This window comes from Lineus longissimus, chromosome 17 (assembly GCF_910592395.1).
Source record: "Lineus longissimus chromosome 17, tnLinLong1.2, whole genome shotgun sequence".
NCBI classification, from domain to species: Eukaryota; Metazoa; Nemertea; class Pilidiophora; order Heteronemertea; family Lineidae; genus Lineus; species Lineus longissimus.
The window spans coordinates 9125154-9149298 of record NC_088324.1 but is presented as its reverse complement, the minus strand read 5'-3'; the positions used below and the strand labels follow the sequence as shown (position 1 = coordinate 9149298).

Genomic DNA, 24145 nt, shown 5'->3' with positions numbered 1-24145 from the left:
TGTCATTTCGCCGTTCTGCAAATTAGAGTGAACCCGTTCTCGTTCCTTGCCACGTTGACTGCGAGATTTGGGTTGTAAACATGAACTTTTCTGGTAGAAGTTGACGTACAATCATGGCATTTTCCTCCGATTTTTCCACCTTTGTCACTCTAAATTCTATTTACAATTGATCAGAATGAAAGATTATACAGCCAAGACCATTTTGGTCTTGGCGATTGTTGTGATATTTGTCCTGGATCACCCAGCAAACGGGATGACAAGAACCGAAAAGAAGGAGCTGAAGTGAGTCCCTGTACAAAGCTGTACAAAATGTACTGCACACAGTGCACAGAGGCTACAAACATACTTACATCTACACGTACATCTACATGTACTATGAGTAGAATAATCATGAACTCCTTGGAAAATCATTAGATGTTGTCCTGGGCATATCTTACGTGATGATTTATGCAGGGAAAGGGCGACCTCCCTCAGCAAAGACGGCATCAGTTTTGAAGTTTTGCCCCCCCCCCGACGCATTCTCGATCGTTGATATCGTCATCACACCAGTTGTCTGAGTCGGAGGTGACTGTTCAAAGCCTCTGTCTCTAGATTGTGACACTTCATCGATCAACAAGACGTCTCTGTCTCTGGATTGTGACTCTTCATCCACCAACAAGACGTCTCTGTCCCTGGATTGTGACACTTCATTCACCAACAAGACGTCTCTGTCTCTGGATTGTGACTCTTCATCCACCAACAAGATGTCTCTGTCTCCTGATTGTGACACTTCATTCACCAACAAGACATCTCTGTCTCTAGATTGTGACACTTCATTCACCAACAAGACGTGTCTGTTATGGATTGTGACACTCCATCCATTCTGTCTCAGATGACACGAATTACCTCATCTTTTTACCTGTTCTGTTATCATTATTAATTTATTACACTTTTATCATTTCAGGGCAAGGGTGCTGGAAATGTTCCACCATGCCTACAAGAGCTACATGGTAAGTTTGCCTATGTTTTGTCTTTCTAAATCGGCATAGGACTGGCTGAAGACGAGAGTCCCTAGCACTGTTAACCCAATTGGCACCTGGTCATGGTGACATGTGGAAGTGCACTTCCTTTCTTGGAGGAGATATAATCCCTTGAGAAGAACAAGTTCGGATTGAAAGCTGAAGAACGTCATGTTTAGCAAGTTGTGTTAGACGGGAGGCCAAAATAAAATCGGAATGAAATCTTATTTCACTTTCAGGACAATGCCTATCCAGCCGATGAGTTAATGCCGATCAGTTGTAAGGGGCGCTATCGTGGCTCAGAGTCGTCCAGAGGCGACATTGATGACGCTCTTGGAAAGTAAGTTTTGCAGATGTTCCACAGGGTTACATACCTATGGAATGTTCCTTGGAAAACCATTGTACATGGATGTAGCCTTTACATACATTGAATCAAGATTGAATAAAACTCATGATTACATTGTACATGTACGAACACGACCAATACAGGAGTACGCTTGATAACTTTTCAAATGTGGTGATTTCGTGAAATATTGATTACAACCATCTGTGCTCAGAGTCTAATGATCTTTTTATTGATCAATCAGTGACGCATTGCTCCACTCCGATTTTAAACATATAACTTTTGAAGCTTGCTGTGCGTGCAAAATAGAAAATAAAAATCCTTATTCTCGTTTCTTTTCAGTTTTTCCCTTACTTTAATCGACTCCCTGGACTCGCTGGTGGTAAGTCAAGCCCTCTTTGTTGCACTGTGACTGTCACTCTAAACCGTACCAGTGTTCTCCACAAGGCCATTTGTTAGGGCATCCCACCCTACCTAGCAGCTTACATCCTAACCTTGGAAGCAGCCACCCTACCTTGCTCTAAAATCTCTAAAAGATTCCTCCAGGGCCATCTTGACTTAAATTGCTGGCCACCCTACCTTGAGTTGCACACTGGCAAAACTTCTTGAATATCGAGGGTACCACCCTACTTTGAGAAAACCCCGTGGAGAACCTTGCAAGCCTATTCTAATCTCTCTACACCAAAATTAGGAAATCCCTTTAGAACCACCACCCTTTAGTCTAGGTTTTAAAAAATAGTACAATTGTTCTTGTAGGATCCTTTCCCTTCCAACGCCATGTATTTTCAGATTCTCGGGGAACATGAAGAGTTTGACAAGGCCGTGAGGTACCTCATCCGAGATGTCAAGTTCGACAGCGACATCATTGTGTCTGTGTTTGAAACAAACATCAGGATTGTAGGGTAAGTGTCTGTCTTTCAGTCCTAGGCTAGAACTCAAGTGCGTCTTATCAAAACTCGATTACCGGTACAATAGTTGGGACTTCAGGACATATGACTCTAATTGGCTTAGCTTGACGGTGCACTACCTAAAACAGAGGAAAATTGGGATGTAGACGAGTTACAGTGAAATGTGGCTAAGAAGTTGGCTTCATCTTTCATCATTTTGAACTATTTGTGCTTCTCAGGGGTTTACTCGGGGGTCATGTAATGGCACGCTTCCTAAAACAGAAGAAAATCGGGATGGACTGGTATGCTGACGAGTTGCTCAATATGGCTAAGGAAGTCGGTTATCGTCTTCTCCCAGCATTCAACACCACGACTGGTATTCCGTATCCAAGGGTAAGATTGCTATTTTCTTGTAGCGTGCAATAAATATCACTTGTCTGCAGGGGTCATTGCAGTTACCTGGTCACTTTTATAATCGCTTATCTGAAGTGCATTTTGCCTATTGATGAGAAAACTTAAGATGAATATGAATACAGTATCGGTGTCACATCTTAGATATCTTTTTGTGAGTCTCAACCAAATCTGCAAAAGAAGGAGTGTTGGGTGTTGGAAGGTCTTTTTGAAACAACTTGTGCTTTAGCTGTTGCCATAGTAATCTATCGTCGTTTCCATTTCAGGTGAATTTGCGACACGGTATCACAGAGTCGATCTTGAGTGCTGGCAAGGGTCAAGACACCTGTACAGCATGTGCTGGCACAATTATCTTAGAATTTGCTGCACTCAGCCGGATGACGGGTATTCAAGTATTTGAGGTAAGCAAGATCAAAAATCTCCCTGACAGTATCCGTCGCCGATGTGACAATCACTACTGTCGGTGTCACGGAGCCAATCTTGAGTGCTGGCAAGGGTCAGGATACCTGTGCGGCATGTGCTGGCACCATCATCTTAGATGTTGCTGCGCTAAGCCCGATTACAGGTATTCATGTATTTGAGGTAAGCATAGGTATAAGTCTCCCGTATTCGCGACACGGTATCATGGAGTGCATGGAGTATACTGGCGCACCTCTTTTAAAGAGTAGAGATAACTTTAAGATGGTTTTCAATTTGTCTTTCCAGGAAAAAGCCAAGAAAGCATTATCTTATCTCTGGCAGCAGCGCCATCGCTCGAGTGATCTGATGGGGTCCGTCATCAACATCCACAACGGCGACTGGGTTCGTCGGGAGAGTGGCGTAGGTGCGGGAATCGATTCGTATTACGAATATCTGTTGAAGGCGTACATTTTATTGGGGGACGAAACTTATCTGGATAGGTTTAATAAGGTAGGTTGAGGTGCCGCGGTGGTCCATTGACTCCGGTGTCTTGCTGGCAGTCATGAAGTCCCTGGTTCGATCAACAATGTTGGCATAAGACTAGATGAGTCTCCTTGTCGAACTTGCCTCACTCCACTCCATCCTAGGCCTAGCAAGCCTGCCTTTCTCAATACATGTGCACCTCCTCTCGAGGTGTAGGTGGAGACCCTGTGGAAGCTGCGGAAGACCGGAAGCAAGGGTGTAACATGCTTGTACTATTGATGTCCTCAACATCATGTTACCTTAGAGAGAGAGAGAGAGAGAGATAGAGAGAGAGAGTCGCCTCCTACCTCATAAAACTAAACAAACACTGTCGTTAGAATGCTCGTACCAATTTTTAGCTCAGCTGACGAAAGTCAGCAGTGCTGATAAAATAACTATTCAAAATGGCGTCTCTGCCCCTCCATCCGTCAACAGTGGGGTAGTTCTGAACTGTAAGGCCTAGAGATTTCAACTTGATGTCGACTGGAGGGATATATGTTTCTCTGTAACTTCAATCCTTTTTTCATATTTCAGCATTATGATGCTGTAATGAGATACATCAGTCAGGGTCCGCTGCTCGTCGACGTCCACATGCATCGGCCGAACACCAACTCCAGAAACTTCATGGACTCGTTACTGGCATTCTGGCCTGGTCTCCAAGTTCTGAAGGGCGACATCAAGCCGGCTATAGAGATTCACGAGATGCTATATCAGGTGGTCCAGCGCCACAACTTCTTGCCAGAGGTGAGTGCAGCAACGTTAAACTCGTCGCTATTTTGAAGTGGAGAACACTCGGTCTTCCTGTCAACACTGGTCTTAAACTGCTGCCTCCATCGATTTGGCCGACAGCTGCCCTCCCTCAAGACCTTAAAGCCATCAGCACTCTGGCTGCAAATCACACCTTCAACATTGCAGTCGGTCCTAAAAAACGTTTGAATTGACTCCAATCTTGTTTCGATTTGTGAATTGTTATGTACAGATCGAACACACATTGAGCTCTCATGATGATGTGATCAATCCGTTTCAGGCATTCACAACTGACTTCCGTGTCCACTGGGCTCATCATCCTCTCAGGCCAGAGTTCTTGGAGTCAACTTACTTCCTTTTTAAGGTGAGACTTCTCGATTTACAAGTGTACACTTGACATAGTCAAGGAAGGCGGTGAACAGTATTGTTACGTTATCATGTCCCGAGTTCACCCTGGTTGTAATTTTTGTGGTAGATCAATATGATGCTTTATGTATTCAGGCGACAGGTGATCCTCATTATCTCGAGGTTGGTAAGAACGTACTCAACAACCTCGACACACACGCCAGGGTGGCGTGTGGCTTTGCCTCAATACGGGACGTCACCACGGGACATCATGACGATCAGTAAGCATTGGCTATTTTCTCGGTGTTTTCCATGAATATGTAAATATTTTTAGCATCATCTTGGCTGGTCGTCGCTCTATCCTTTACAGGTCAAGCTCAGATGATGGACTCATTATGAAATGATGAAACTTACTGTGGGTACCAAATTTTGAGAAAAAAACTTCTGGCTAACGAATAATCGTCTTAAATACACAATCGGTTTATCAATCGGTTTGGGAACTGATTCTTCTCTTTGACTTTTTTCCCCAGGATGGACTCGTATGTGCTCGCCGAAACGTTTAAGTATCTCTACCTGCTCTTTGCCGAAAAGGAAGACGTGATTCTAGACATCGATGACTACGTATTTACCACAGAGGCCCATCTTCTACCTCTAACACTCTCTATGCACAATTATTCTGCTAATTCTACCAAGGTGAGGTGTTCCTCTATTAAGCATCAACAAGGGGGGGGATACTTCGACACAATTCAACAAATTTATGTGACTATATAATTGATCTTTGTACAAATGGTACCATCAAAAAGTGCTCAGCGAGAGGTTTCCAATAAATGGTCATGTCACTAATATTTGAATTCTCAATATTTTGAGAAGCCAAGCCTTAAAAAGAGATGCCCTCGATTCTAAGGTTTCTAAGTTTAATAAGATGAAAAGGAAACACAATTCTGGGTTCTCCCCAGGATCGAACGCCGGCCCTATTGCATGATAGCCAGCAGTGTCAACAACTAGACTATGAGGCTCTTCCTGATTTCGATTCAAAATTCATCCCCAATTAATTTTCTACAATTAATTTTCACCAGGAACCGGCAACAACAAATGCAGCCATGTTTGAAGACGACAGTAACTTTGAAAGATCTTGCCCGAGCACGCAGATGTTATTCCCAGGAAGTTTGCACTATGCTCAGCTAATCAGGAACCCGCTCAAAGACTTTGTGGAGAAACTTTGTCCAAAGCCCCGAAAGTAAGTGAAATAACTGTTAATGAAAGCATCTCTTTTCACTTCCCCGCATCATGTTTTTGATATTTTGCATCCGTTTCTGATCATTTGGGCCATTTCTGTCTGCATGAAATTTGCTACCATATCACTGATCTGCACATCATGAATAGAGCGCACACAGGCAACTTCTATCTTTTCAAGAGTGACAGGAGGCGCAACAAAAAATGCCTTTGTTTTGGTTGTCTGTTAACTGTTGTCTATGTGCTGTTTATCGAATAGCAGTTCCTTTTATTGCCCATATGCTTCAAGCCTTAATATTCGCACAATTCTGATGTCATCATTACCAATGGAAATGAGCAGATCCATTCGTGAATGTTTGATGAATAAACAAATTGAAATGTGCAAATTTAGAAACTGTTTATGATGTATATCTTCCATTAGGTCCCCAGATCAGCTTTATGAAGACAGGATTAAGAGTCAGCCCACCATCATACCACTTAAAAAACCTAAATCGTAAGACCCCATTTTTGCCCCTTGCACATGAACTCAACTGAATTTAGCTATCAAAGTCAGTCTTAGGGTACTAGAGGAAAGTTACGGCATTTTGAGTTGAGGTGTGAGCCCATGGGTTGAGTCCGTAAAAGTTTTGTAATTTTTTGACTACCCCAATTAAAGGAGGAACTGTGTGAGATAATGACAATGTCGGGCCATCATTTACATATACATGTACACAGGGAAAATCAGGTTTTGTCTGTTAGACATCTAATAGACATTACAAGTTGATGTTTATTAGACATCTATCTAGCTGTAAAAGATGTCTAATGAGGACAATAACCAGTGTATATCAATGAGAGAAAAAAAATCAGAAATTTTGATTTTTCTCAATTGTAAAAAAATTAAACAAAACATTTTTGGAGTTTTAATGTAAAGTGTTGGCACCGAATTATCACACTTCATCCTTTAATTTGTTGCTATTGTGTTTTTGTTTTTCCTTTGTTTTTCTTCATTTTGTATGAATAGCTATTGTTTTGTTTACACCACATCAGCTGCTTGAGATTTTTCTGTTTTTCTGTGGTGTGCATGCTTTCAATGCTTTAGTAAAGTGCCCTGAAAACAAACAATATCAATCGCTGTGACAGAGGATCATGATCACATGCAACAAAAATTGCTGGTTGTAGTGGTCATTGCAGATGCTTGTGATTTTTACCGGTAGATAAGAGATCTTTTTGTCACACATAGCAGCTATTATAATTGCAAGTTGCAGCAACAAAAATCACTCCTCTGCAGAGCGCTTAAAGTCTATTGTTGTTTTCACACTTGGAAATGAAAGATCTGTTGTAGATGTAGTTTGGGTTAGGACATTTCATTTTATCAATTTAACGTGTAATTTTAGATGCATAGTTTTCCTATGCAGCAGGCCTCTCAATTTCCCTAAATACACAGGGTGTGTCCCAAATGATGTATCAAATTTGAAGACCCCTGCAATAAGTTTCACTAAGGAAGCAAATTAGGAATTTACTGTCACTGCACTGTTTTTGCCTTTCACATTGAGCTTGAGTTATTTGCACTCCACAACCTGTTGTGATTTATACAGTTCCATTTCATTGTCATTGCCGACGAAAGCATTTCTTTTTAGATGATAAAAAAACCTCGCAAAGTTGTACTACAGTTAAGACAAAGTGAATATAGAAAAACCCAAGGCAATAAAGTTTCAGTTTCATTCATTTTCAAGACTTAACCTGATGCCTGTTGTTATTTTCCAGTGCCCGTGTCTCACGTCTCCGCGCTCACGATTTCATCGCTGGCAACAAGGCCCAGTTGGATGACTTGAAACGTATGGGGATCAGGATAATCACAATGAAAGATGGCCGTGTCCAGCTTCTTCATACAGCGGCTGATGCAGTGTCTGTAGAAGACGGAGAGGATGGGTTGTTGTTTATGCAGGAAATGATTGAGATTTCGAAGACACAGGCGCAGCCTCAAGGTGAGTTATACAAGGCGGGAGTCTCTCCCAACAACCCGATAATATGAAAAGTGCAAGCTCTAGTAAGAATTACAGTGGAACCGCCCTTAGCGGACACCTCCCTATTAAGGACAACCTCTCTATTAAGGACACTAGTTTTGGTCCCAACTTGGTTGTTTCCATTCAATTTGACCTCTCTAATCAGGACACCTCTCTATTAAGGACAGCATTTGTCAGTCCCGAGGGTGTCCTTAATAAAGAGGTTCTACTGTATTCTAAATTCATGAATATTACAAACCTTTTATTTCCTCCTTACAGCACAACAAGAACCTCGCTCAGTGCAGTTAATCAGCCCCCCGTTTTTCGGTGGCATTCATCTCTCCGCGGGGCCTGCCCAGTTTGGTATGGAGCTGATGAACTCTGAGGGCGTGATCGGGCAGGTCGTGGTCGGTGATCCTTATAGCGGTTGTGGAGAGTTTGTCAACGCCGCAGATGTGAAGGGAAAGATTGTCGTCGTTGAGCGGGGAATGTGTCTATTCATAGACAAGGTGGGTGCCTGCTTTACAATAGGAAATCAGGGTCTTTGGCCAAAATTTTGGCAAATATACATAGCTCATCTCTGTGCAAATAAGAACCACGTTGAAAAAATTTGTCAACTCAATTTACAGAGGAGGTTAAAAGACTTATAGGGCCTTATAGTAATACCACTTTTCACTGTCTAAATGTGTCTCAATTATTATGATTTCTAGGCAAGAAAGATCCAAGAACATGGTGGTATAGGGGGCATTGTTGTTGGTAAGTAAGGTGTCCTGTCCAAGGCAACAAGCCTAGTGGACATATACTGTTGAATTGATGTCAGTCTTATCAATCAATTAATGATACAGTCCAGTCTTGTCCAACATCCTTTCATTTCTATACAATTATGCTATCAAAAAGTTATCCTTTCATTATCATTATCGCTATCATGAGCACTGTCGTTATATTTTATCAGGTAACACGTATCATTATCTTCCAGACAATAACCCAGACAGCAGCAGTACCGCATCATTACTCTTCGCCATGTCAGGCGACGGGAAACATGACATCACTATCCCGATGGTCTTCCTGTTCACAGCAGAGGGGCGCAAGCTCCATGAAGCCATCAAGCAGACACCCGTTCTGCAAGTGTTGCTATCGCATCATCCTAAACCACAAGGTAAAATTAGATTCACCTCAGTTTTCTGCCCAGTGCATTTTCTGAAAGGAAACCTATCATGATATGCTTGCATGTAAATGGGGAGTTTTGAAAGGCAAAGGGTGCATGTTTAGGCAGGCACAAGCTCTCATTCATAAACCTGAGCAGTTTCAAGGACATACTATTTTCTAATAAGCTTCAACAAAGATTCCATTAGGAGGTTCCAAGAGCACATGCACTTCATGTTATCTGCGCCTCTTTAAAAGAATTGAAGTGGCACTTATAGTATTTGTATGTTAGTCTACAAAATAGCATTGTGGAAAATTATATTTATCACACACTCACGCAACATTTTCAAATTCTAGTTCACTTTAAATTTGTTTGAAGAGAGTAGGCCTTTTATTGATTGTATTTCATCTATATTTAGTTCTTGAACTGACTTGTTTACTCTTATACGTTCCAGAAACTGTTGTCAAGGAACTGTTAGGCAAGCAATCGCGTCGCTCTCACATTCCTCAGGAGTCTCAGGTCAAGGTCGAATCTGTTCCCGAATCCTCGACGAAGGAGACGGAATCTCAAACCTCGGGCGAACGTGTCACAACGATCAATCTTGGCGGGGTGCAGATCAAGATCAAGACGGTCGGGGACGGACGTGAAATCAAGGAGAAGGAAATCGAACCAAGTGATGACAAAAGTATTCTGCGGATTAAAAAGACGGAAAATGACGACCACCATGTTTATGTCGATTTGGAGAAATTAATGCGGACGTCGAAGGATGCGAATTTGGGCGATTTGAGTAAAGAGTTGATGGGGTTGTTGCAGGGGGAGGTGCTCGACATGGGGGCGTATAATAACGATTATTTTAACGCCGTGAAGAGTATGATTGAAGCGGCGGTTGCGACCATTACTATTCCGAAGGTGTCCGACGGCCGGCAAGAGTCGTCTGCTACTAACGATGATGCTAAATCGAGGCAGCATTACGCGACGGAGAAGGAACTGCAGGAGGATCGAGAAGTCCGGCCGGACGACGGCGGTGCGTGGGTTCGTGAAGCGAAAGACAATCAGAATCTAAAAGACGGGGAATTCATCGTAGAGAATGGTGTCATGTACATTCCTCCGGGAGAATCGGGGCAGGATGCTACGCAGGAAGAATCCGGTGAAACGCCGACGGATACGGATAGGGTATCACCGAATGAAATGATGCCAAAAGTTCCAGGGGTTGTTGGGGGGCGGGGAGCGCCTCGAGATCAGGACGGTGCAAGTTCACAAACTGTAAACGATCGGACTAGTGATCATGAACAACATATAGGTGGCGATAGTGTAGATAATAGTAATAATTTAAATTCAAGGACAGGAGATTCGGGAGATCAACGCTCAAATGCCAAAGATGAACTGTGATAAATATTACTGCTGTCAATGTCATTATGTCATTCATTCATTGGGTCTGTTTAATAATAAAATGTGGTTCCGGTACCCTCACCAAAAATATGGTATGTATGGTTATTGGATCCATAGCTGGCAAGGTCTGCTGTGAAATTTGTTTTATTAGCGAGTCTAGTATTTGTGTTCTGCATGAAAAACATTAGAAGTGTTAAACAATGACTCAAAGTTTAGATTGAAGGTTTCATTTCAGAATCTATCCCAACAACTTTTGCATGTGAAATGTGAAAATGATGTCATCGCGAACAATTTTGGTGTCAAAATGATGCAAGATGACAGTGTTTTCTCAGCAATTTTGCATTGCAAAAGAGAAATGCAGATTTTGAAGTACTGAGTTTGAAAATTGTGGGCAAAAATTATGATTGCGGCAATCATTGAATGTTGCCAAAGTTTAATTTTCAGGAAAACTAAATCAGGTTCTTTGGGAAAACACATAAGAAAATTGTGTTTTCTCAGCATTTAATTTGGTATTGCCGTGTTTGCATGTCTCTGAGTAGAGTGCTTGAACAAGACAGCTCAAGTTGATCTGTTTATTTTGGGGGGGGGGGGGGGGGGGGCAATACTCAGGAGGCCGACAGTTCTGACGCTTCTGATTCAGAGCATTGAATGATCTGGTGCATAAACTGATTAAGGCCTACTCCATTTATTCAGAGATTTGAAAAATGAACTGGAAGATGACATTTCTGATTGTGTTAATATGTACTGAAGATAAATCCAGCATATGGCCGTTGTGTAGGCTGATATACAGTTACTGCCAAGTTGCAGCTTTGCATGAATGAAAACTTCGGCATGGCAATGTTTATTTCTGTTTACCTGTGCCACCAGGAAGTACAGCGAATATAAATGGCGTAGGCCTTTAAACTGTTGTTTGAAGAAGTTGCTTCCTAATTTATTGTGAGTAGGCCCTCAAGATAGAAATGTACACTTTTTGTTGTGAAGGGCTTCCTTTTAGAACTGAAGTATATCATGTTGTTGGAGCACTGTCCATTACAATGTAATGTAAGGTCGAGGAGAAATATTACTTCATCTTCATCTGTACGTGTATGCAGTCTAGCAAGGATCCCCAAACCATAAGTTGTTGCCAATTCAGTCAACAAGCTCCTCGAGGCAACCTGATTCGACTATGCCAATTAGACGCTACAATAGACCAGCCAGATCAGAGATTTTCACAAAAATAGTACGAACTAGCTGTGCTGGCTGGTTCGTGGCCGAATGTACAGCAAAACTATTTTCAGAAATGACACTGGTTAGGACAGCTGTCAGGATCCCAGACGGGACAATAGTCGATTTGGTGGGTGTCTAGGTAGAATGGCTCCTCTTGGCAACAAAACACCATTTAGAGATCCTTGCCTGTCTGGCATGGACCTCATGTTCTGCCGAAATCTTTGTTGACAGCGTTTTGTTTATAGAGATGCTTTAATTTTGCCTCTTATCCTTGTTTTATGAATGCATTTTTATCGTTGGAGCGCGACTTCCAAAGTCCTGCTGATTCCTGACCTTTAGTTTAGTGACTTCGCTTATTAGGCGGCTGCTGATATCATTGTTTGTTGTGGCATGTGTAGGGGCCTCAAAAATCCGTTTTTTTAAAATCATTCCTCCGTGAATAAACGCTAAAAATCCCCAAAACACCTCTAAATCTGCTTTTTGAATATGAAAAACTCCAAATTCGGTTTTTAGTATGGACTAATTCTGCATTTTTGAAAAGGCAAATTCTGTGTCGGGTTTCAAGTTGGTAGATTTTCAGGGGGGGGGGGGGGTTGATGTTGGTAGAGATATGCTGATATGTTAGCAGTTGCATCAAATGTTCGGTCATCACCTAGTCTCCAGGGTCTGCTTGACTATATTCAGTATTTTGTTTGTTGGCTGGTACCTGTTATAGCATTTCAAATGCTTTTTCTTAGCACAAAAAGAAGAAACAAATAGAATTTAATAAAGTCAAACTTCTCAAATAGAGCCTGGGCTCTGCCCTAATCAAACAAGAGAATAACATATAAATGGTAATTTGGAAATTTTTGATTTTTTGTGTTCACTGACATTATAGTCCTGGTTGAGGAGTTCTGCTTTATACCATAGTTTGGCACTTTTCCATGGTGTACCCACCTAAAGAGTACTAGTGTATAAAACCCTGTGGTTTTTAAGGTGGAATGCACTAATAATGGGACAATCCATACACAATAGAGCCACTCTATTAAAGACTCACTCGGGACTGACCAGTGTCTAAATGAAAACAACCAATTTGGGACTAAAACTAGTGTCCTTAATAGAGAGGTTGTCCTCAATAGAGAGGTTGTCCTCAATAGAGAGGTTGTCCTTAATAGAGAGGTTGTCCTCAATAGAGAGGTTGTCCTCAATAGAGAGGTTGTCCTCAATAGAGAGGTTGTCCTTAATAGAGAGGTTGTCCTTAATAGAGAGGTTGTCCTTAATAGAGAGGTTGTCCTTAATAGAGAGGTTGTCCTTAATAGAGAGGTTGTCCTTAATAGAGAGGTTGTTCTTAATAGAGACGTGTCCGCTAAGGGAGGTTCCATTGTATGTGGCCTGTTGCAGCAAGACCAGACTCCTATGCAGTCAATTTTGTCATCCTGACTGCTTTCCTCTCTGTACCGGGCAACAAGAGGAGGCTGGTCCACTGCGTCCGAAGTGTTCATGTAGGTTCATATGATACTGGAGATGAGCCGAGATAATGTGATAAATTGATGTACCCCAAGTTCATAAAAGGCAGGCAACAGTGAAATGAACAAACGGTCTTAAAACCTGCCCAGTGCAGAGCAGCATGCACCTGGTTTTGCTGTGATGGGTCACATGTTTTGTATGCAAGGGGAAGTCTGATAATTGGCAAATATGCAAATGCACATTTTCCCTGTACATGGCAGACTATTTTTCCTTTCAGGTGGGGGGGGGGGTCTGAAAATTAAGGTTTCGATGCGTACACATAGGGCCTACTTTATAGATGGTCCCCATTACCTTTTGTTGAGAAAAAATGAAACTTCTGTGTCTCCTCTTTTGAGGTTTCGGAAGCAGCATCCACATTTATCATGTATCCATATCAAGTTGATACTGTGACTCTATACATTTTTGTTGGCTGTGACCGCCAAAAGATTTTTTTCAAAATTTGCAAAAGTGAGATTTGCCAAAATGTTTTGGGTCAGAGTCTGCAGTTCTGAGGGTTTGGGACTATAATGATGTAACTGCACTTCTAAGTACGCTTTTCAAAAAATCTTGATAAAATAAATTATTCAATAAAACACACATTGCTTTTAATTTTGATTGGTAATGGGCTTGTGATATTAATGATTGCTCTCAGGTGCTTCAAGCTTGTTTGAGAATGCCAGGCAATGCAACTCTTTCAGTTGGTTAAGTGTTTCAATTTCTTCAGTATAGGGGGCAGCACCTCCTGGACCAATATTTTGCTTGTTCAGAGACGTGACGAGTGTTGGCCTGAGGTAATCAGGATGGGTTAAGCCCGCAGCACACTAGCCGCCAACTTTGGCGACAAGAAGCGTTCAGCTGACGCCTCTCGACGCCGAAGTTGGCGGCCAGTGGAGCCCGGTCAGAGCACACCTGCCCAGAATCGGCGTCCAGTAGCGTCTTTTCCGCCACTTTGACGTTTGCCGAACTGACTTTAGGCTGCCATTTTGAAATCATGTGACGTCAAGACGCATACTGATTGGCCATAGCCTCGCCGCCGACGCCAATTCAGGCGGCAATCCGAAGCACACCTGGCCTCTTCTTGCGTTCAAACGCGGCGACAAGCGTCGAAAATCAAACATATTAGATATTTGGCGTTTAGTTGCGGCAAGTCGCGTTCGCCCGACGCCGTTCGTAGCAGACTAGGGATTTTTCAGGCGTTCAGGACTCATGCGGCAAAAAACGCCTGTGAACGCCGAAGTTGGCGGCTAGTGTGCTACGGGCTTTAGGTTGTGTTATTGTCATGAAGTAAGTAAGTAATGATGAAGCGTGGACTCATAAAGACATAAGTGCCGTCTGAAGACCACCAGTTGGACTCCAAACTATTTCCTACAGCTGCGCTTCAAGCGAGTCCCAGATTCCCGGGACATAGCACTCTCGCAGTTGGTTATCTGTGGTGATATCCAGTTCAGCATATCAAATATAGGGGGCAGCACCTCCTTGACCAATATCCCCGCTTGTTCAAAGACAACTTGCATGACGCAGGTTGGTTGTGACATGCACTTAAGTGTGTTAACATAAGTGTTTGTCAAAGGTTTTCTAAATCCCTGGCAAGGTCGAGCGACAGCATGTTGGCTTTACCACTAGCTTGATCTTACTCTGTTTATTGTAGGCTATCCCACGTTTTCACAGGAAATGCAAGAGTAAGATCATATCGTTCACACTAGGCTATGGATGTGCCATTGAGCAGTTGTAAACTTGGGTCTTGGTGCCAAGGCATTGGGTGGGTGGGTGGGGGGTGTGGGGGGTGGGGGGGGGGGGGGGTGCGGGGTTGCTGACTTAGAGTTTTCTTGTCTTTATTAATAGGGAGACTCTTGCATCCCGTGCCATAGATGCCCGGCATTTCACTCTTCCAGCTGGTTATCCGATTCGCCCAACTTGAATGGCGCGGCGAGTTTTTGGGTTTTTCTGGGCTTTTCTTTCGTAAATATTTGCACTTATTTGTCAATAAGCGAAAAGTTCTCTTGATTTGGCCTCATACTCATCAATGACCACATGATGTTGACGCGTGGCGCTTGCAGATTGGCAGGCACATGCTCCTCCGGCAACTTGAAAACGTTACCTGGCCAATATCATCGGGTGATAAATGGGGCATAAGCAGTTCAGGTGAAGCCTCAAGAAGTGTCGGCGTCAGCGCAGCTATTTTAGGATGAAATCAACCCGAACCAGGTATTCCCGTTTTGGTCATGCTATGTCTGAGCAAGGAGTAGGGTCGGCTTCTGCTTCGGTCTCGAGGCTTCAGTTTACCTGACGATGAGAGCTTTACCTAAGAGTGTAATGCACTGACTGTACTTCTTTCACGAGCAACTTGGGTCAATTTAAAGTGGATTTAGTCTTAACATTTATAAGGCAAGGCGGCTTCGGGATATGCACTATAAACATACCTGGTGAAAGCGATTGTATCCTTAGAGAAATCCTATATCAGAATGCTCATGGAGCATTAATGATATACTGTAAGCCCCTTTGATTCAATGGCGGTAATTGTAAAAGAAAATTTCGCAAATAAGCATTTTTATTTCAATTCTGCAACGGACAACTATCAGATTCCACTAAAATGTTTTCCCGTGGCCTGTGGTCGCCACCGCGGGAATCCATCGAGAGAACAGGGTTTGGCATGTCGTTAGAAGATATTTTTATCGAACTTTAAAATAAATTGAGTTCGACTGCTGGGCGTCAACAAGGACACTATGAGCTCAATTTATTTGAGGATTGGGCGATATGTATCAACAAACATAATTTTGGCAGCATGCGATTGTGTCCACTGAGCATCGCTATACAAAACAAACTTTTAACTCCTTTGCAATTAACTTGGTGACGTTTTTGTGTCCGCCCATGACTCGTTCGGCCCAAGCGTTTTTTTTTACATATGCATACACCACTATCCAGTTAACCGGACTAAACAAATCTATCCCACGAATATATTGGCTGAACTGATATTAACCGATAGGATATTTTAAGGCCCATTTCGCAGAAAATATTGAAAGGCTGCCACCCCTTTATATCCAGATATCGGGGAAACAGGAAACTAAAGTACCACAATGATGATTTTTTTTTATTCATTTTGCATTTCCAAGTACATGTTTACCTCGACTTATACATCATTAGAAATTGGAATGCCAGTCTTGTGTGTACTTTATATTCGGTCTGATGCCCACATTAAAGTAGCCTGAATGTCACGATTGTATATAGGCCTATAAATACAGCAATATCATTAAACTGGGCCAATATCTGTATATCATAAACACGGAATGCCCACGGTATATAGAGCCAATCATCTATCATTTAGGAAACACCAACTTGCGCTTCGAGCTTTCTCGGAATCGTCAATAAGGAAATTGCGATTATGAAAATATGCCCACACCGTGAGTATCATTTTATTCATATATCGGCGTCTTGTGCCATATATGGGCATAAGGCGCCCCTACTATATCGCGGGTTGGATTTCATTGCTGTATTAGTAACCCGTTCTGAGAAGGTCTATCCGCGCGCTGTGCGCTCACAGCAAGCTGTCAGATAGTAAACCCCATCTTCTCATTAGAGTAGCTTTAGAGTAGCATGTACCACGATACCTTGAAGAAACTGTCATTACGGGGAGGCAGGCGGGCTGGAGCTGGCCGAAAACGCTTACCCGACGATCTCAAGCGACAACGCCGCGCCATGCGTAAGCAAATCACGATCTCGTGGAACGTAAGCCGCGAATGGGAGGATAAAAAACATGCGTTTGGGATGAAAAGGGATAAAGAATTCTTACAGTATATTCTAAGGCAGGCGAGGTAGGTTACTTAATCCTTTCTGGTTGTGCCGAAAAGTTTTTTCTCCTAATGATTCAGGTTATTTCTCAGGTTTATAGCCCATAAAATCTACGACCTAAATGTGGGAGGGGGGTACTCAGGGCCTAGGGTATTACCTTGAGCAGCAGTAACCAGAGGTCCCGCGGAACATGCGGTCCCCGAAAACTTGGCTGCGGCTAAATGTCTCTGCTGAAAGTCACTGACCATACTGTATATTTTAAGGAAGCGGCCACGTTAATATCAAGTTGAGAAAAAAACCAATGGCTCTACTATCCCCTGCCAGTCTGCCAGTGTATGCCTAAATGAACAGGCCATCCACGACATTTTGCTTAGACGGTTTCATTACCAAATTGAACACGAACGACAGCGTAACGTCCGAGGTTTTTGTACAGGTACAGCAGACTAGATAACTTGGAACGTATACTAGCGTTGAAGCGCACCTAACTTGAGCTCATGCCAGTGTGTTCTTTCGTCTGTGAATGTGTATGTATCTTAGGTCAAGTAAGTTTGAAACCTGAATATCAGGATCCCGTCTAACTCATCCTGCTATTTTTGGCGGCGCTCACCTGAGCTTTCCTTCTGCGTCTCTGGCTGTTTCTTTGGCATTCGCTGTTAAAATATGGTGGAAATCGGTTGAAAATGTCTGCTTCGCCTTTTGTACGGTTTATGTAAGTTTAACATCGGTTTTATTAGCATGGTAGAGATAAGGGGCAGTTAGCTAGAAGCATGATGATATAAGTACGGCCAGACGGGGTTATGACGGGGCTTCGCAGAAATCCTGAAGATTTAAAGGGATTTAAACTTAATTTAAAGGGATGTGCAAAAGAAGCGAGTGTCAATTCCGCATAACGGCCTAAAGTATTCCATCAGTTATCCATTATCTATTGCTTCATCATGTTCATCCGCTGATGCCTGACATTCGCATCTCAACTGATCATCGTTGTTGCACAAAGAAAACTATTTTTATCCTCTCATGGCATTCCCTCTCTGGCCACCGTGTGGTATTTTATTTCTCCGGTACATAAGTATAGGCTAACAGTCGGGTCAGGTTACTACTAATAGCTGAGTAGAGAGGTTTAATATTGTCTAGACGAGCGCTAACGTAAATTCATTCACTGCACTGCGAAGCAATTCAAAAGTGATTCATTTCGCCGTTTAGTTACTATACTAATGAGCACCAGTCGGTCGTACTCATACACTGCTGCTACTGGCATACTACGATGCTCGCTTGGATACTTTTGCTATTATCAGTCAAGTGTGGTACTGTCGCACAGGTCTTCGACGGTTACGGGATATATACTCATCGATTGAATTAATAACAAACTGTAGTACCGGTATATATGCATTGTATATAATGGTTTCCTTGAATTTCGCCTCCGACCTATCCTTCCTGACAATCTTTGGTTCTTTCGTGATTAATATAGCTTTCTAATCATGCGTGGGAGTATACATGACGATCGTCTGCCGGATCTTCTTTTGCCCGTATATGGAAAGAGTTGTTACCTTTGTTTCCATGGCAACCGTCAGGTGCGGGTGACTGATCGACCCGGTCAGATACTGATTTTTACTCAAACGGTTCAAATGATGCGGCTAAAGTACGGCGCACACAGGTGACTAATGAGGGTGGTAATCGGCGGGACGCGCGGTTTCACGGGTTCTCGATTTCCCGGCCTACAGTGTACGAAGTACATTTGCACCACTAAAAAGACAAAAGACAATAGACGAAAGACAAAGGACAAAATACGACTGTTCCACGTTGCGGGAATTTGCTAACGGTTTTTTTCACAATAGTTTCTCCATGAGAGGCATTCCATCGCGACTTTTTCAACGGACAGCACAAGAGTCCTGTGCTCGCCTCCGAAAAAAAGTCGGTACGCTCGGCCCCAGCGGGTGTTTGTTAATTCTCATTTTCCGCTTCGGTGGGAAGCGGATGTATAAACACAAGACACGATTCTTACTGGCGAATGTAATTTTCCATTACATCTACCTAATAACCGCTTGGACCAAGCATACCTTTCCTGTAGCGGCAGTTGATTAGGAAAAACCTTTTTTTGCCTAGATCGAGATACTTTTTATTTACAATTTCTCTGTTTTTCTCTTTTCAGGCCAGTGGAAGAAGAAGACAAAGAGAACCCTCTCGGCAGCCTCCGGAATCTCGTCACCCACTTCAACGACTTCCGCCGCGAAAACAAGTTATGCGACGCCGTCCTCCAAGTCCGATCCCCTGAGGGAGTCACGCTTAGTTTTTCGGCACACAAACTCGTTCTCGTCATGACCAGCAAGTATTTCAAGAGTCTATCCAAGGAGGACTTAAAAGCGAAATGCGAGTTCTTTCTGCAGGATGTCACGGCGAAAGGACTGGGGTTGCTGTTGGACTATATGTACGGTTTGAAAATAGATCCGGCGGTTCATTACTCGTGCGTGGAGGAGATCGTCAACGCCGCCACTGTACTTCAGGTGGATTCTTATCTGAAACACGCAAGGAGCATTATCAAACGTGGTCGGAAGATTGCCGAAATGGCCCAGATGATGTCGCATCCACTTGACAAGCCCATGAACCTTTCTTCGGACGTTAATCTTGCCCTCGATGCGGTCGGGCGCTCCCGTGGCGAGAGCGTCTCCCAGAGTCCAGACAGTACGCAGAATGCACCAGTCCAGGTGCACTCTACGGATCAACAAAAGTTGATCAATGCCGCTCCAGTATTTCCAGCTGGTGCTTCGAATTTGACCTGTAGTACCGCCTCTCTATTAAATCAGAGTGGTGGCCAGTGTACTACCCCCTCCGGATCTCAGGCTCTTCCAAATACTCAACCAATGTACCTCATGATGCAAGGTGTCAATGGACTTCAGAATTTCGTGCTCCCCGCTGCAGGTCTACCTCAGTATCAACTGCCGGCTCTCGGGTTCTTGCCAGGTATGCAAGTGCCACCTGGTGGCCAACTAGGAAAAATACCGACAGAGGAATTAAGGACGGCCGCTGCTGACATCAAGGCGGAAGTCGCGGAAGAGGCTCCAAGATCAGCAAAGAGTCGCAGAAGTCCAAACGGTATCTTGGATTTCAGCAAAGGTGACCCTGAGGTGGCGAACTATCTAAATTCGCACCCCGAACGAACAGTCCATCGTCGGAAGCAGAGAACGCAGCGGTTTCCCGCCGAGGACACAAATCAGGACGCAAATCAGCCAATTGACCTCTCTAAGGTCAAATCGGAGGTCAAGGTCAAATCAGAACCGCCAGATGACTGTTACTTTGGTTATCAGACCCCGCCATTTAACGGGGCGCTGCGGCTGAATATTGCCTCCGCGTCCAAGTCTGGTGCCGGGAAATCCATAAATAGACAAGTGTCTTGCGAATCTGTTGTTAGTCCGTCTGCTGCAAGAGCTGCTGCTAGCGTTGTTGACTTCAAGGGTGACCTTGGTGAGCGGTTCGAATACAAATGCGATGTATGTCCGGAACACTTTCAGTTCAAGTCTTTCCTAGTGAGACATGAGAAGAAAACTCACAAATATCACTACCAGTCTTTCTTAGCGCACAAAGGACGCTATCTGAAGTATCTTCAGCGTGATAGGAAAAGCAGACGACATTCTTGCAAAACGTGCTTCAGGAAATACTCGCAAGAGAGCGATCTGAGGAGTCACTTGGCGGCGATCCACACATATAAAAGATGCCCGAAAAAATCGAAGAAAGATCGCGGTGGTGATGGGTACCGTCTCGATCATTTCGTCTGCTGCTCATTCTGTAAACAAGAGTTCACTTCGAAGAAATCGCTGAGCAAGCACATCAAGGAGCTCCACCTAGCAAAAAGTAAGAGATTTCCATGTGACAAGTGCTCAAGGTCATTTGCCATGCCAGAGAGTTTGCAGAGACACCGTAGCTACAAGCACAAGGTGAAGGTCACTCCGAAGGAGCCGGCCCTGGACATTCATGGTAGTATGTTCTACCCCGATCGTGATAAAGCCAAGGTCAAGGTCGATAACGTCTCGGGAACATTTTCCGCGCTACAGTTAGTCAGAGCAAGTGAAGCCGCCAACCCACCAAGAGCTCAGTGGATTTGCCATTTGTGTAGCCTGGTTTACAACCAACGGTCTCTTCTGATGAAACATTTGCAAATAATTCATAATATTGAAACTCCGAATATCCCACTGAGCCCTACTGGTGAGATGAATCGTCCAAACGACACGTTCAAAGCGAGGTGGATCTGTCACGCCTGCTCACTATATTTTGGTCACCGCTGGTCTCTGCTGCGCCACCTTGAACTCATGCATCGAATTGACAAACCTCAGGTTCAGCCCGTGTATGGTCATGGTCAAACACGGGATGACCAGGGGTGCACTCAGAGTCCACAAGTAGAGGAAGTGAAACCAGAACCAGCATTTGAATCACTCGCTGCTGCCGCGACTCCACCCATCACCCGTCCTGTCCACATCCTTCCAAGGCCATCGGTATTCCCGGAGATGATCCCTGTGCCGGCGCCACCGGAGAAAACCAATGAGCCAGTGCCGCCAGAGAGGATCCGTGTGCCAGTGCCGCCCCCAAGGGAACGTCACAACAGACGATCAAGCTCCATGAACAACATGAACAACTCCAGCCCGTATAACGTCTGCCCATCGTCAATGGCGACAACTTCACCGGTCCAGGAGAGCATCTTAGAAACCCGCGCAAATATCCAGGCTCCCGCATATAGCCAGATGACATTCAAGCTAATAAAATCAAAGAAAACTGACCCGAAAAACGGCAAGAATGACTACACTTTAAAACTATGGCCGAGGAAGGAGATGGTGTCGTTTGGAAACAAATGGAGCGTTTACAAGTGCACGCAGTGTGGAATGCCCTTCCGGCGAATCCAGTGCTTCACCAAACACATGACCAAGGTGCACGGGATGCCCTTTGCGATGGCGCAAGTGGACACGGACAACATGGCGGCAACCAACACCCGCAGCAGCAGCAGAAGTGAGCGAAGGTCGGAGAAGAAGGAGGTCTCGTACAACTTCAAACAGTACATCCCGCCCGATGAACATGGTAATGACCATTACACGAAATTCAGAAAGACTTAGTGAGAACCTCATTGTTGATACTTGCCGGTAACTGCAGCTGAAGGGGTTATTGTCGTCCTGGGTGATGCACAATATCACCCAGGCTCTATCTGGCGATGCATAACATCACCCTGGGTGATCTTGTGCATTCGTTTCGCGATTGGTGACGAGGTTGTCAAATCGTAGCATGGTACTTCTGCTATACCGTAGACGACCGCGCACGGCGCGTTTTTTGTGCAGTTCACTGCACTTTTCATTCTTTTTCATCGATTATTTTGATGTTCCACGAATAATTTCGAATTGATTTCCCGTCCTTTGGCAACTAAAGATGCCCTTTCGACTTCGGGAATAGCTGCCAAATGATGTTTCAAGTCGCGCTGGTGAACCAGATGAACGGCCGCCATTTTTTTTTTGGCCGTGAACATTTCCACGTCCGCCGATTCGACAACCCCGTCACCAATAGCGAAACGAATGCACAAGATCACCCAGGGTGATGTTGTGCATGCACAATGTCACCCAGGGTGATGTTATGCATCACCCAGATAGAGGCTGGGTGATATTGTGCATCACCCAGGACGACAATAACCCTTTTGGCGTAACTGCAGAGTGGGCAATTGATCCCCGTGAACCGATGACTTTCTGCCAAAGGTTAGGCATACTGATGAGGGATGACTGTCATTTTAAAAAGACATCATACATAGCTTAGATTGGCTGGCGCCAATCCCAATCCCAACCCTAAATTCGAATTTTTGTTGGATGTGCTTAGGCGAATGGATATTAAAAAGTTCTGAGACTGTGTGCGGAAATCATGGTTGCTCAGGTCGCGATCCTCGGCTTGATATTGGGAACATGCGTTAAGAAGAATGTAGCGGGCGTGGTGTGTCCCTCAACACGGGCCTGTCCCGCCTGCGGACAGCTTATCGAGCACGCTGACGCCTGCACACACATGCGTTGTCCTTGCAGCAATCAGTTCTGTTCCATATGTCTGAAGCAGCAGACCAGTGGTGGCTAGACGTGCGGCAGCTTCAACAGTCTTTGCACCGTAGCCCCAGTGCAAACTACCCTGCCAGGACAGTAGAAGATAATGCGTCAAAGAAAATGAGGCCCAGAAGAGATGGACTTCCAAGTTTTTGACTATCCTCTTCGGGTACACGAAGCATGATGCTGCACGAACGGCGAATGTTGGACAATGGGCCTTTTGATTGCTTCGTGTTCCGCATGCATGGCACTCATAGAAATAAAGGTTTTTGAGCTAATACAAAATGGTTTTTCGTCCAACACAGATACATGTATGCACCCCGTTGAGGTTTTTTTAGCGTGAAAAGCGAAAACGTTCAGAGGTTCTTCACAATTTAAAAAAACCATTGGGGTTTTTCATTTTATCAAAAAAACCCTACTGGGCGCATATTTGTGTTGGCCAAAAAACCCTTGAAGGTTTTTTAGGAGCTCAAAAACTGGCGTGGTATGCTGGATGGCATGGTATGCTGGCCCGCATTGATGATTTCTCTACTCTGTGACACACATGTATATCTCAGAAGAAATTCATATACTATATACCCGACATTTATTCTGAATTTTGTTCACTCCCGCCAGTCATATGCGTCAGTCATATATCCTAGGAACCCAGGTCGCACGCTCTGGCCAACATCCACACAAGGGTTTATCGATTTCGAGAGGTATGTACCTGTGATTTCTGCGAAGATATCCGTCTCCAGTAGGTTGTCCGTCTAGAAAAAAAATCAGATACAAAAATAATCATATCGGTGTTCCATTACGTCTGATGGACAATAACATTAGAGTTTTCGACACTTTTACTTCAATTGGCTGTCAAATAAAGATTCCCAGGCCCTTTCGCTCTAAATTTGTAGAATAAGCATAAAAATATCAGATCTAAAATGGACCAAATTTCAATAGAGTACAAGAAGTGAACCGGAAGTTATATGTACAACCAGATGGACCAAGCGAAGCTCTCTGGCCGATAGGCCACTCACTGTAGTTCGATGCAATTGCGAAGTTGAGAGTTCTGATGGCTTTCCCGGATATTTGATTCATGTGTGGAGCCCAGTCTAGGCGATTGTTTATGTCACCAAGATAAGGAGCAGTTTCAACTTCCTCGGAGGTTCCCCGTAGGTAGTACTTTGTCACTGCTGGCTGTCTCTCCCTGGTGATATGCAGCACTTTGCACTTTCCTTGGTG

At 43.9% G+C, this 24145-nt stretch overlaps 2 protein-coding genes across 5 annotated transcripts; both read left to right on the top strand.

The window, feature by feature from the left end:
* Nucleotides 1–83: 83 nt before the first annotated feature.
* LOC135501302 (ER degradation-enhancing alpha-mannosidase-like protein 3) lies at nucleotides 84–13686 on the top strand. Of its 2 annotated transcripts, XM_064793347.1 has the most exons (19): nucleotides 84–282; nucleotides 944–989; nucleotides 1238–1338; nucleotides 1684–1723; nucleotides 2131–2243; nucleotides 2468–2621; nucleotides 2906–3040; nucleotides 3345–3548; nucleotides 4095–4304; nucleotides 4588–4671; nucleotides 4809–4933; nucleotides 5183–5345; nucleotides 5729–5889; nucleotides 6307–6378; nucleotides 7629–7849; nucleotides 8147–8376; nucleotides 8578–8623; nucleotides 8844–9023; nucleotides 9466–13686. In XM_064793347.1, the coding sequence occupies exons 1-19, from the start codon at nucleotides 176–178 to the stop codon at nucleotides 10398–10400; spliced, it is 3327 nt and encodes a 1108-aa protein (XP_064649417.1). In that variant the 5' UTR covers nucleotides 84–175; the 3' UTR covers nucleotides 10401–13686. The 2 variants fall into 2 exon arrangements, with proteins under 2 accessions (XP_064649417.1, XP_064649418.1); XM_064793348.1 differs by lacking the exon at nucleotides 6307–6378.
* A 2697-nt stretch (nucleotides 13687–16383) lies between these two features.
* Nucleotides 16384–23618, top strand: LOC135501491 (zinc finger and BTB domain-containing protein 49-like). Of its 3 annotated transcripts, none has more exons than XM_064793634.1 (2): nucleotides 16384–16489; nucleotides 19024–23618. In XM_064793634.1, the coding sequence occupies exons 1-2, from the start codon at nucleotides 16479–16481 to the stop codon at nucleotides 21968–21970; spliced, it is 2958 nt and encodes a 985-aa protein (XP_064649704.1). In that variant the 5' UTR covers nucleotides 16384–16478; the 3' UTR covers nucleotides 21971–23618. The 3 variants fall into 3 exon arrangements, with proteins under 3 accessions (XP_064649704.1, XP_064649702.1, XP_064649703.1); XM_064793632.1 differs by lacking the exon at nucleotides 16384–16489 and adding an exon at nucleotides 16615–16900; XM_064793633.1 differs by lacking the exon at nucleotides 16384–16489 and adding an exon at nucleotides 17538–17586.
* Nucleotides 23619–24145: the final 527 nt, after the last annotated feature.

Bases quoted from the DNA above. Each gene is read 5' to 3' on its own strand.
- LOC135501302 (XM_064793347.1), top strand. From the start codon at position 176: ATGAAAGATTATACAGCCAAGACCATTTTGGTCTTGGCGATTGTTGTG. The intron at 283-943 runs GTGAGTCCCTGT...TTATCATTTCAG, and splicing joins ACCGAAAAGAAGGAGCTGAA to GGCAAGGGTGCTGGAAATGT. The intron at 3,549-4,094 runs GTAGGTTGAGGT...TTCATATTTCAG, and splicing joins ATCTGGATAGGTTTAATAAG to CATTATGATGCTGTAATGAG.
- LOC135501491 (XM_064793632.1), top strand. From the start codon at position 16,683: ATGTACCACGATACCTTGAAGAAACTGTCATTACGGGGAGGCAGGCGG. The intron at 16,901-19,023 runs GTAGGTTACTTA...TTCTCTTTTCAG, and splicing joins TATATTCTAAGGCAGGCGAG to GCCAGTGGAAGAAGAAGACA.